This window comes from Typopeltis vanoorti, chromosome 7 (assembly GCF_054136105.1).
Source record: "Typopeltis vanoorti isolate ZY-2024b chromosome 7, IOZ_Tvanoo_1.0, whole genome shotgun sequence".
In the NCBI taxonomy this organism is placed as follows: Eukaryota; Metazoa; Arthropoda; class Arachnida; order Uropygi; family Thelyphonidae; genus Typopeltis; species Typopeltis vanoorti.
This window is the reverse complement of record NC_143555.1, coordinates 86,443,571-86,457,500: the sequence shown is the minus strand read 5'-3', so window position 1 is coordinate 86,457,500 and position 13,930 is coordinate 86,443,571. Positions and strand designations below refer to the sequence as shown.

Below are 13,930 nucleotides of genomic sequence, written 5' to 3'. Positions count from 1 at the left end.
AAATGAACCCAGATCTCGCGAGATAATAAATTTAATCATTGAAACTAGAAGAATTAAATAGGGATCATTAAAACGGGATTGAAATGCCCTCTCACCTATCTTGTTTAATTTAGCTTTAGAAAAAATGCACTGAAAAAAATGTAAAATATTAAGTAAATAGAATAATAATATTAGGATATGATATTCCGATAGTGAAAATGCTGAACTGGCGTCATAGTAACATTCAGAAATCTTAAAATTGTGAAAACTTAGAACCACAGACTCACCTGAAAGGAATGGATCTTTAAAACATATGTAAAAATAACAACCAGGGGGGAAAAGAAGTGGTTCATTATTGATAATCAGACATTTAAAATGCTCTTTCTTTCAAATATCGTGGAACATTACAGATTAAATAATCATAGATTAATGCAAGGATGGACTACACTATAAGCATCAAATAGAGCTAATCATTCACTACATCATTTCTTATCGTCTAATATTCCTCCAAACAGAAATATACAGTTATCAAAGGAAGAGCCATAAGGCCTCATTTAGGAGACGTAAATTATATAGAAATAGGGGATATGAAAGATCCAATTTTACTTCGAAGCTGAATATATGTAGAAACATTGAAAGTTTCGAAATTTTGACCAGAGAGCCAATGAGAATACCATCCTCGGTCTCAGAGTTGCCTTAGTTTGCACTACTTAAAAGACACGGGCGCTGTCCAGGCGCCAGTATATTTGCCTGTTATTGTAAAGGTTTCACTGGTCTGTCAGCTGTTTCAAACTGGTTGGTCCTCATCAGAAAGCAAGCAGAAATATACAAAATAATCATTAGATCTCTTTTTCTGATATGGAGCAGGAACCTACAACATAGACCAAGATTTTTTAAAATATCTTGTAATCTGTGAAATCGAAATCCTTAGAAAAAGTCGTTTGATCTTTGGACAGATGATGGAGTTTTATGGTTTCCGTAGCCTCCACCAGTATACTGTGCGATGCAATGAAAAACCTTAAACGTCTGCATACTATCATCAAGAATTCGTTCTTTACCCTGGCAACCCTTGGCATGATGCTCTATTTAGGTAATAAAATCTCCAATCAGGTAATAAAAAATTCCTCAACTCGTTCTATACATTTCACCACATATATCTACAATACTTGAAGCCAAAGATGAAGGAAACATTCCTAGTAAGACGCTAATGGAACAAACTGAGTCCTATGGCTCAGAGACATTTCTCAGAAAGTTATTTGATAACTGACAATCAATAAGATCTATGTTTTAATGGTCATTGTAAGAGAAGAGGTCTGGACTGAACAAAGAATTGTCCTTTTTATTGTGTTTGCAAGCGTCATTATACCTTTGGCCGCGTGAAGAGCTGTGCTCTATCTGTAGTTGCGTGTTATATTTAGAGGAGATATTGACAAAAAAATCATGACTAACACAAACTTCATATAATCATTTTGATCTTATGTCCATAGTCTGACGTACCTTTGTTCCAAATAAAGTGTTGTACTTTCGAATCATACAAGAGAAAGATGTAGGGTTTCATAATGGCTCGAGTTACAATTTATTATATAAGTGCAGATTATCACGCAGTTTAAGGTGTGTGTGTGTGTGTGTGTGTGTGTGTGTGTGTGTGTGTGTGTGTGTGTGTGTGTGTGTGTGTGTGTGTCAACCTTTTAATGAGGATCGCCACCTAAACAGAAACAAAACAACAACAACAAAATTAATAATAAACAGTATCGCCATACCACCCCTCTACGGTGTGCATTCCGGAGATGATGTTATTAATTGAAAGAATTAAAGAACATTTATAAGGCCTCTCTAACTGAATACACGCAGCTAATAGAATTTAATGACCTATCATAAAAAAAATAATAAAAAAATAGATGTATGAAAACCATACCGCTTGGTCACGATATACCACTGGAACTAATACCTTCAGATAAAGTACGTTATAGGCGTATGAACTGATAATCATTAATACGTATATTATACACGTATTAACTGTATAAATAAATAGCAATCCCCTATATGCATCTACGTGTAAGTACCTTAAATCAATAAAATTTATAACCAGCTTCTTAAAATAGTGCGACAGTTAAAAATTTATTTAAGTGGTTTCCTTAGATGAGGAAACTTACTAATGAACCAGGGTTGAGTAACATTGTTGGACGTCTCTTTGCAGTATTCAACCAAATGAAATTTCGGAAAAAATAACTGCCATAAATAATGAAAAATTGCTTTATTTTGCAAGTATCTAAATTAACAAATGATAGTAACCGCGTTTTATGACGTCACTCTGATGTCATTTCTACCGGTGTATAAGTTAGCATCTATTTCATTTATCCTTATTTCGATGATGTCTTTAATTGCACTTCTACGAACTGAAATGTTTTCGTTACACTTCCTCTCTAACATATTTCACATATCCTTGCAGTAACAAAATTTGCGCACGCGAGAGTCACTAATACAAGCAGATTGGTTGCCATAGAAATCAATTCGACTGATATCGTCCAGCACACGAAAAGTGTGATCTTCCATTTCGTACCTCACCGTACCTTCCAGCATAGCATTACTCGGGACTGCCTGGACAGTCAGAAGATAATCCACGGGGGCATTCACCTTCTCGCCGAACATCACCAAACTGTTGTTCTCGTCTTGGAACTGTTGTATAAACCGCAGCACATCTTCGTTGGTTTGTCCGACGCGAGCGTCTACGATCTTCTTCAGCTCTAAGGTCACGCACTGTTCGATGTATTCCGTCAGCCACCGGTTGACGGTGTCGATCAGGGTTTTGGCGGCTTGAATCACTAAGAGATCTCCGACGGACACGGGGACGTGAGAATGACACGTGCACCAGTGGGGCAAAATGAATGCTTGGTCGCACGTGCGACTCGGTGGGACTTCGTTGAACAAGCTGATTCCTCTGTGGACAGAAAACGTTTTTTCCACTGGATTCAGCAGATGGAGCAAAGTGGCATGGATGTCAAAGGGTGTCGTCAGTCGATGTTCATTCGTCTTCAGGTTTTTGGCGAAAGTCGGATGGAGATTCAGAAACCACTGGGGAAAGTGGAGATACATAAATGGCATTCGCTCTTCGATCTTGCCGACGTAAGTTTGACGGATTGGTCCAAATCGGATTCCGTGGTCGCTCATGAATATCAAGGCACTTCTGTTTAGCGCTCCGGATTCGTGCAGATCTTGAAGAAGTTGGACGGTAGGAAGATCAGCATATCCAGCGGCGTTAAGTAAGTCGTGAGTGAGTCTTGCGACGAAAGTGAAAGCAAAGAAAGGCCGTTTGTTCATGGTGTAAACGAAGTTACGGAGATAGTCGAACAGGACTCGAATCTCCATCTTGGACTGGAAGCAGTGTGATTTGCTGTGGGCTTTCATTTGAGATTGCTCCACTGCTAGCGTGAAAGGACGAAGATAATAATCGGTGGGCGGCTGTTTAAATCCTTTCTTGAGGTAATTGAAGGTGGCTATATCGGGAGCATCTTCAGCCAACATGGTACGAAATCCCAACGCGGCATATTTCTTCCAGATGACATCGATGTCATCAAAGAACATTTCCTCCCTCATACTCTCGTTCCAGTAATAATCCACAAACTGCCCGGTGAGAAGTGGGACAAGATTGGGGAAGGTGTTGTCCCCCACTTTGTTATATCCATGCAGTTCTATTGAGGGAAGTATCTCCTTCACAAAATGATACGTTTTCGGAAAGTGACGAAGAAAGTTCAATTTCGAAATGGAGTCAATTCCCACAATAATAACATTGAGCTTTGGGGATTGAAAAGCGGATGAATGTTTCCGGATTGCTTCTTTGCAACGTTTTTCCACTTCCGGTTTCAAAGGAATCAATGGTATATACTCCACGAAAGGCGCCCAAGTATCGGTAAAACATCCCACTTGTATGAAGTCGGTTTTAAGTGGTTCATCTAAAATCAGCGGTAGCAGTGGTCCAAAGATAATCTCATCATCAGTGGGGTCTTCTTCTGTCCCAGAATAGCGTAATATTGCATTATACGAACACATGATTTTATCTTCGGTGAGGCCTAAGAAGTGAAGAATCCTCTGGTTTAAACTAACCACTGCATTAGGCTTAAGAAGAAACAAAGAGGGCTGACCAGGACATGCATAAGGTTCGGTAATGCTTTCGATTAAGGGACTTACCGTATCGTCATAGGGATCCAAAGCAGGTATTCGGCAACCTGGAGTGTCTATCAAAAAACTGTGGTTTACATGTAGCCATTTTTTCTGATATTTAGTGTGATCCACTAAGAAAGACAAAATAATGGTGACTGTACACACTGTGAACGCTGCTAGGAGGACAAGCGTTCGGTACATAACCCCCATACTGTTGACTGTATCTCGGTAAACCACATCTAGCGCTGTAAGGAAAAAAATAAAATAAAAATAAAAATAAATAATAAGTTGCATGTTTAAAACAAAACAATGAGATAAAAATCATGTTGGCTTACTACTATACTTTAACGCAACACTGTAATATATATATATATATATATATATATATATATATATAAGGAAATATATATATATATATATATATATATATATATATATATATATATATATATATATATATATATATATATATATATATATTTCCTTAGAAGTAAACTTCTGCATTTTAGTTTACTTACTTATTTCTGTAGCATTGTATCATCTTTAAAATTATATGCTTTTATTTATCTCTTATTATTATTGCAACGAGTTGCCCTGGTGTGTACCACCTTAACCCAGTCCTGAAGATACTTTCAGGCGCAAACTTTGTTTGCTCACACTTGGATAAAGGATTAAACTAAATTTATTATACTCTTATTATTAGGTTTTACTAATATCTAGGTTTTCCTAACTTTCGATTTCTACAAAATGAAGAGAGAGACAAAATAAAAAAAAAAACTTCCATAGCATGCTGAAACTGAATGCAACGGGAAAAACACGCTACAGTTATCTACATTAGACACATGTTGCAAGGTTTATCTCTTGATAAGTCAGTCATGAAATGCAGTTCTTGGCTACCTAATAGAAAATATGACATTCTTAAATAAGATCACGTAATTATTTGCCTTTATGCTGTCGTAATAATCAAGATTCTGTTCCACAAGATTACGAAACAACCAATTGTACTAGAACTCACTTATCTTCAGTAATTAACCTATATTTACATTTCCTGTTGACAAGCTAATTTATCCAAAATCAAAACGTAAAAATGAATTGCAAAATATTTATATAAATCAGTAAAATACACAGCCTTACTTCAAATGTTCACATTTGTAAGAAATGTATTATGTGAAATGTAAAATGTGATGGTGTGTTTGTAAAGTTAAACGAATTAAATCCGTAGAATAAATTGAATTAATCGACTGACACGAATTAATTGCCATTGTTGAGCATATATATTTTTACTGTAATCATTGATAAATATATATATTTTGTTTAATTGCATTATTTGTATTATATATGTTTAATCAATTTAGCATTAACCATTATCATTGTTGATTATATGCCGTATACTCTTAACATTAATTATATATTCTTAATATATGATATAAACTTTGATATTTATGAAACATAATATATATTAACATTAACAGCTTAACATTCTTATCATTAAATAACATTCTTAATATTCGTTGCATTAATTGTAACTATTAATAACCATATTCAGTATGCTATTTTTAATCAGGCGTGATAAATTCATATCAAATATTATATCGACTATAATTGCATAAATATAAATAATTAAATAAATAATTTATTTGTGCAATTATATCAAAATTATTAATATAGTTAGCATATTATTTCAAATTCTGGTGTTGTTATTATTTTAAATAATTTAGATAGATATCTTAATAATTTGTAGAAAACAATCATTAATAATAAATTACTATAATATTCCAAATATTTAGTTTACTTATAGAAAGATTACACTTTTTTATGTAAATGAGCAAACGAAAATCACAAAGAAATGCTCATAATCAAACAGAATCTGAATGCACAACCATCTTACCTTTTACGATGTTACTGTAGTACTAACTTCCCTTGCCATGTTCTCGAATGACGGGTTATGTTCTGTCTGAAATACGGGATAAATCTAAGGTACAAGGTTCATATCTACAACATTCCTCGCCTTTGTATTACGAACATTAAGTGGAATAGAAAACTGAGGGAGCAATAAAATGGGAGAAAAAAAAATTTCTTAATGGCTATAAAAAAAAAAGTGTTCGACAAGTTTCCCTTCCAATTCTTCAACAATCGACATTCCTTGACAGACGCTAATATGGCATTTTGCCAGAAGCTTCTTTTGGCATTTTGAAGGTATAGCTGACAATCGAATTACCTCCTTTCAATAGAGTAAATGCTTATTTTTCGATCTTAACTTAAATATCGGACCACGTAAAAAGCAACTTACATTCTATCAGAAAATACTTAGTATTTTCAATGCAATATTTTCAATGCAATATTTATTTATGCATATAAACAAAATAACTTACCAAGTTCAAATAAAAAGTGGACGCCAGAGTGTCACTACGTAGCTGGTACCTAAGTCTTCAATGGTCACTTAGCCAACTGAAGCTTACTGTTAGAGTGATCTGTTGCTATGGTCTACTGTTACGGCGATTTGTTGCTATGGACGCCATACTTCTAACGTATTGATTAGTAGGTTCTACTTTACAATTACATAAATTATTGGATGTGCAACTCTCTTGAAATAGGTGTATGCTGTTTATGAACAATTAACTGAATTGCAGTCAACTTCAACAGTATAATTCTTCCGGTTTTATATTCATACACGCAAAGTCAGTTCTCCGCCCATTATTTATCTTGTGCACATTTTATACAAGACGTAGACTATATATTAGAGAATTAAAATCAATTTTTTTATATATTCAAAGAATATGTTCAACCAAAACAACCGCTTTCCTACATGTAATTCAATACAAGGACGTTCTGAGCACTTTGGTCTCAGAGAAGTAACATTAACCGGACGAAGATAAGAATTCAGATTCATTTAGCGGAAAAGGAAATACGAAAAGGAAATCGAAGACTGTAATTAAAGAGCGAAGCTGAATTTAGTATATATTATTCGGGATTTAGCAATATTAGGCTGCGTTTGGTGAAAAAGGAATGGAATGTGTATCTAGATAGAATGGCAGAAAAAAAACAAAAACAAAACAGAGCTGCACATCGAGCATAACTGTTTTGTAAGGAAATTCAAGGAGTCTCCCTGAAATGCTACATATCCTCAGTCAGTGCAACAAAAGCTGAGTTCGTTCTTCATTCATCCAAAATCTGACGTCCACCGACTTAGCCTGTTACGTGCATTACGTCACAGAATGTGGTTGTACTCAGTGGCGTAGCTAGGGGGGGGGGTCCGACCCGGGACATACTTTGAACCTTTTGAACTTTTGCAGTTAATTCTAAAATACAGTCTCCAGAACTCAGTTCCAAATATTGTAATACTTCAGCGAATTTTCCTCACAATTGCTGTAAGTGTTGCTAGTTGTGAGAGGAGTTTTTCTAAATAAAATTTGATTAAGAATTACCTACATTACTATGAAATAGACTTCGCCAATGTCATCGACGATTTTGCTAACAGAAAAGCAAGAAAATAACATTTTAGAATGTTGAAATTAAAGTTTTACTTCAATTTTTTTTTCTTCTATTTTTACAAGGACGGTGTTAGTAAATATAGTTTTTTAATTTATTTCCCTATACATCGTTTTGACTTTTTGTAATAAAAAATGTAATATTTTTGGTGTGTATTGAGAGGGGCGGTTCCTGAGTTTGACGCCCTGATTTTTTTTAATCCGTTGTATTTTTTTCATTACCTAATATTATGTGTGTTTATCTTCTCTAGCGTGTTTGAAATCTTTTTCTGTACCATGTCAATAAACTCCTGATGAAGTAGGCTTGTCGGCTCACGAAAGTAATAGAGATTTCTGGTTGAATAAAGTATAAAAGTTTTTTATATTCTTTTGTCGTGTGGGCATGATTAATGAAACCACGACATTCGTTCTGAGTGTTTCTACAGAACTACAGAGGCTGATTTAACATTTTATTTATTAAAAAAAATCCTGCTTTCTTTCCCCAGTTATAATCCTTGAGAAATTCGGATATAATTCAAGTCTGTTAATCCATAAATGACAGATTTATAAATCGATAAATTTATAAATCCACAAATCGATCATAATTTAAAAATCTTTATGATTTTTAATTAGCCTCACATACGAGAAGTCTGAAGACCAACAACAAAACTGTGGTGTGTTCGCAAGTGATTGGAGAAAATGAATCTGTTAAGAGCGGAGTATTTTTATTTACTGGAGAAAACGAAAAGAACAGAGAAAAAGACAGAATAAAGGAAAAGAATAAGAAGAAGGTTGATTCGAAAAATTTGCAACCGAACCGTGTTCAGATGTTGACAAGCATTTGGTCATTTCATACATGATTAGGGGAAGCGAGGAATACAAGATTAATAATCTAAGACTGAGTGGATTCCCAATTTATAAATTAGTAGAAGTTGAGTACAAGAAAGTATACTTTAGATAGAAAAAGAAACCAACCTCTTTTGAAGATTGAAGCAACTACGGACGTAACATGTTCCTGCCAGGACAGGATAGATTTGAAAGTCAACTGAAAAAGAGAAAAATGATCTTGATTGGCAAATGGAATCTTATCAAAAGTGAATGAGAGTGAGTGAGTGAGTCCCTGTCGTTTTCTAGGAAATAAAAACTACATTTTGGTTTGATTAAATTTCAGTAGATTATCTCCACTCCACATGAGAATGGTAAGGAGATCGATGTTTAAGGCATTGATTATAGAAAATCATGCACCTTAAGTCATGTGAGAACTACAAGGTTTTGTGAATGAAGAAGATGAACAGAGAGAAAATGATCCACAGTGACACTCAATAAGCGATCCAAGAGGAGGCTGGCAATCCAGTCGCAAAGGGTAGGAAGGAGACCATAGGATGTTAGCTTGGTAAGAAAACCATGATGCGAGAAGCGATCAAATACCACGGTGATATCAAAAGCAACCACGTGATCTTCTCTAAACATTTTCATTGCTTGTGTACAAATAAGGGGGAGGGGTAATTTAGATACAGATGTGCTTTGGAGAGCACGATTTTATTGGTGATCAATAACTGCTCTCCAAAGCAGATCTCTATTTTCATGTGTATTGAAGTCAGAGCAAAATATAGTTGAGGATGACTTTTACCAGCCTTTTTGGGAACAGACGATAAAACTTTTCCAAGCCGTTGTGATTGATGGCACATGAGTAAGTGAACTTGTAAAGACGATACTTGGTGGATGTTACATATGAAGCTCAAGCTTTCATTACACCTGAGGAAATACCATCAGAGCCAGAAGACATTTTTTTATTATCAAGACCATCGAATATTTTTTTCAAATGTTCTTCTGACAAAAGATCAGAGGAGGCATGCTGTGGATAGTTTTGTGAAATAGTGGGAGAAGATTTGCCTTGGTTCTCTAAACAAGAGTTGGAAAATCTCGATATTAAGAGGTCTTTTTTATTTATCTATAGGAGATGTTGCCATTGATAGAGAGAGAGAGAGAGAGAGAGAGAGAGAGGACGGACAGTAGTTGTGTTCAGCAATCTTGATGAAGACAAGGTTGCTGAACACAATGAAGACTTCTTGATGAAGACTTCTTGAAGACTTCTTGAAACACTTGATGAAGACTTCTGTTCCAATAGCAACCCTGCTATTGGAACAGAAGGCAGTGCATTTGGCTCTGCTTTTGATTAGTTGATTTCTTTCTTCATTTGTTGCATGCTATGGTGTAATGGACTGAGAAGCTGGAATTTTTAACTCGAGATATAAATGTATGCTGAATTTTTGTGTTCGACTGCTTTAACACAGTAGTTAGAATATCAGAGCTTGGATAAGGGTGAGGATTCTGAGTCAAATGGAGAATAAAAGTACTCGCCTGCATGGGAATAATTTGAATTCTTAGATGAGAGCAATTTCTACCATCAGAATAGCGGGAGAAATAACTGACCGTGGAAACGAGGCATAGAAATCCCAAAGGTCATCCCAATTGACACCTTTATAATGCCATAGGAAACAAGGCTAAAACTGATTGGGAGTATGATGATCTGTAGAAAAGCAAACAGTTGAATCGCGTTATGATTCAACATTTTCAACATGAAAGTTGAATAGTGAATAGTGAATAACATGAATTTTGAATAGTGAATAACATGAATTTTGAATAGTGAATAACATGAATTTTGAATAGTGAATAACATGAATAGCGAATTTTCAGGAAACGATGGTTAAGAAAAGGACCAGACACTGGGAGAAAGTCAAACATTATATGATATGCTAGCAGGGTAGTGCTGGTAAACGATTTTCATTAGATCGTTATTGACAGCACGCAATTCAGATTCTTTTCCAGCTTTGTCACTGAAGATGGAGGCAAGCCAGTATGAATTATGAAAGTTTAAATCTCTAAGGGACATTATATCACTGTTAGGGGTGATTGGACTGTATGTAATCAACTTTCAGTGATAAATAATCAGAAAAGGCAGTCATCAGAATTACAAGAGAGGTAAAGACATCAGGAAAGCGATGAAAGTAATAAAATGAGACATAAAAATTGCCGATGAGGTTGACCGTGTGGAAAGCATACCGCTCTCCAACCCATAGGTTGGAGAGCGGTATGCTTTCTGAGAGGCTCGTCCAGAACAAAAAAAAAAACTTGTTCTGGACGAGCGTGTATAGTTCCTTGAGTTTATCAGGTTTGTCTTTTAAAATAATAGTGAGTGAAATCATCATACAAAGGAAATTTCCAATTTTAATTGTTTTCTCAACATTTTCTGTTTTTTTTTTTTTTTTTTAATAAGCGCTTGTCGACTACATTTTCCAAGTGCTTTCGATAACCCGTGGGGATATAAGGACCCCCCATCTGTTAGAATTTTTCTTATCTAATGTTCATATGCCATGTATAATAGCTTTAAATAACAACTGAGATGAAACAATAACTGCAGTAATTCCTACTGGTTACTTGGTAATAATCAAGCGATATAATTATCTTTGTCATTACACACACACATGCAATATAAACAACAATTAACTTTACTTTTTTATTAGCGTTTTACCATTTCTCATGGTCAGACACACCGAAGTCTTTCAACATTATTTTTAAAGTGAAAACTAAACTAAAATAAAAAGGTAATTAAATATGTATCACAAACAAAAACTATTTTCACCAGAACTGGGTATATATGAACATAACATGTAGTTCATATTTTTCAAGGTGTTTCCTGAAAATTCGCTATTCATGTTATTCACTATTCAAAATTCATGTTATTCACTATTCAACTTTCATGTTGAAATTATTCGCGATTGAATTATACAAAAATACTGGAAACATATTGCCTCTCCCATCCTAAAGGTATTTTTTATCGAACCAAATAATCAATCTCCGTTAAAGGTCGTCTTATCTCGCATTGACATATGGGTGACTGACGAATAACGTCGATCGCCCTTTCAATTAGAATATAAAAATATATTTTTAATTAAACTACAAAATTCATGAATCAATAGACGTTTCCTACATACTCGTAAGTACAAGTACAGTAAGAAACGTTAATTCAAGCAAATTATAGACTAGCTTACTTTATTTTTTTAATTAAAAGCATTTTGTGTGGCGACTAAAAAATATCCTTTAAAAATTTGAATGCGACAACTTCTTCTTGCATTATGTTGGTGTTATTATCCTATATGTGTGCACACAACAAAGGAGAAATATTAGTTTATATTAATTATTAAAAATAGTACAAAATATTTCATTTTTATCATAGAAATAACAAAAAAAATAAAAAAGACAAAAATAAAATATATAAAAAAAATTTTAAAAAAAAACTTAAAAAAAAAAGATAAAAGAAAAATATCCAGAAATATTTTACAACACCTTAAGATAAATTAAATAATCATGACTTTTTAGGTTTTGGGTTTTGTAGCTATGCGTGTTTACTATTATAATCAATCGACCGTGAAATGCGGTGATTGATTCATTCAGTCCAATACACTTGGAGGGTAATGTATGGCAATGCTGTAGCCAGTGAAGTTCTAACTATTGCTGTTATTCTCCTGCCATGATCAGAGCTTTAATTTAATAGCTCAATAACACCTTATCCATACACTGTCCACTACAGATAACGGGGAAGATGAAAAGCATTCTTGCTTCGCCCCTTTCAGCCAGTCCTTATAAGGACTATGCGTGTTTAAGGTGTGATTTGTGGGGAGAGAATGGAAGAGTCATTTTTAGGACTTTCAGGGTAACGGATAACAATGCTGTAGCCAGTGAAGTTTTAACTGAGGCTCGGCTATAGCTCAATATAGCTCAATAACACCCCATCCACACAGATTTTCTTCATTCAGATGACGGGATAAAGAGTCAAGGACGTCCATCTCCCAGTTCTTTTAAGAACTATGCGTGTTTAAAATACCATTTTTAAAATTGTGAATGGCGTAACCGTTTGTCTGTGAAGTTCTTAATGAAACTGTCATGAAAAGAAAGTAATCCGATTTCATATATTTAAACAGAATAGAATTGCACGTTAGTTAAAAAAATCAAGGATTTTCTTGTGGTTGCCTTCCGTTGCTACTAATATAAAACAAAAAAATATATAACTATTAATGGATTTATTTGCTAACCTCATCTGAGATACAGCAACCAGCCGGTTCCATTTTCTGAATGTAAGCGTTCTACTGTGGTATATCGATTAGGGTGATTATTACTAAAGCAACTCCCATTGCCAACAAGAATTAAGGATTCTCTTATGAGATAGAGTGAATCGCTTATCGAAAGAAGTGACCGATAAGGTCACTTCTTTCGATGAGCGATTCATTCTATCTCATATTACAAGTCATCTTTTGTAAGATTTCTCGAACTAATATGCCGTGGAGAATCGGATCGCCATCCACTCTCGCTGTTTTTAATTTTTTTTTCTCTCTCTTTGAAAGAAGATCGATAAACAGCAGAAAATTCTTTGTTTGTTTTTTTTTCCTGTGAAATATATACTAGGATCAGAATCGAAAATATTCTCTGAGTTGTAAATATTTGAGAGGAATTTTAAATATCATTCACTTGTAATTACAAATTAAACAAAGTTGGATCCAACTTTGTTTAATTTGTATAGAAGACAGATTTTGCTTCGCCACTTGAATATTACCTCCAAATCGGAATGTCTTTTATCAACTGCAGTTTGGTGGTCATAACAAGTAGCGCCATTTTTTGTAACAGTCAACCAAGTCAGTTAATATTAAATAAGCTCTAATAATAATAGCTTGTGGTTTAATGTAAAAAAGCAATTATATGTGATCTTGACATTAATTATAAGGGTCGATGTTAAAAATACTCGTTTCGAGGGGGGGGGGATTTTTTCAATCTCCTTCTATGTGGAAATCAATGGATCTTTATTCTGCAGATTTAAATTTAATTTTTTAATAATTTAAAAAATATATAACATTATAAATAAACTAGAAAAAATTAAGAAAATATTCTATTTTGTTAAGTTTTTCAAATATATTTTTATTATAATACAAAAAGGTTTAATACACCAATTAAAAATTATAATGCTATGAAAATAATAAATACACGAACAATTTTGGGATGTTCATGGGTTATGGGTTATTGGAGATGCGGTGATTGATTCATTCAATCACCGCAAATACCCTTGGAGGGTAAGGATGGCAATGCTGTAGCTAAAGAAGTTCTAACTGAGGCTCGGCTATTGCTGTTACCCTCCTGCCATGATCAGAGCTTTAATTTAATAGCTCAATAACACCTTATCCCTACACTGTCCTCTACAGATAACGGGGAAGATGAAAAGCATTCTTGCTTCGCCCCTTTAAGCCAGTCCATATAAGGTCTAAGGATGGGATGTT

General features: G+C 34.4%; 1 protein-coding gene across 2 annotated transcripts; it reads right to left on the bottom strand.

Moving 5' to 3' along the window:
• Window positions 1-2,218: 2,218 nt before the first annotated feature.
• On the bottom strand, window positions 2,219-6,653 carry LOC150104836 (uncharacterized). 2 transcript variants are annotated; one of them, XM_090396005.1, is made up of 2 exons: window positions 6,510-6,653; window positions 2,219-4,382 (listed from the first exon to the last, which is right to left on the bottom strand). In XM_090396005.1, exon 2 carries the CDS (start codon window positions 4,345-4,347, stop codon window positions 2,413-2,415), a length of 1,935 nt encoding a protein of 644 aa, XP_090252131.1. In that variant the 5' UTR covers window positions 4,348-4,382; window positions 6,510-6,653; the 3' UTR covers window positions 2,219-2,412. The 2 variants fall into 2 exon arrangements, with proteins under 2 accessions (XP_090252131.1, XP_090252132.1); XM_090396006.1 differs by lacking the exon at window positions 6,510-6,653 and adding an exon at window positions 6,026-6,121.
• Window positions 6,654-13,930: the final 7,277 nt, after the last annotated feature.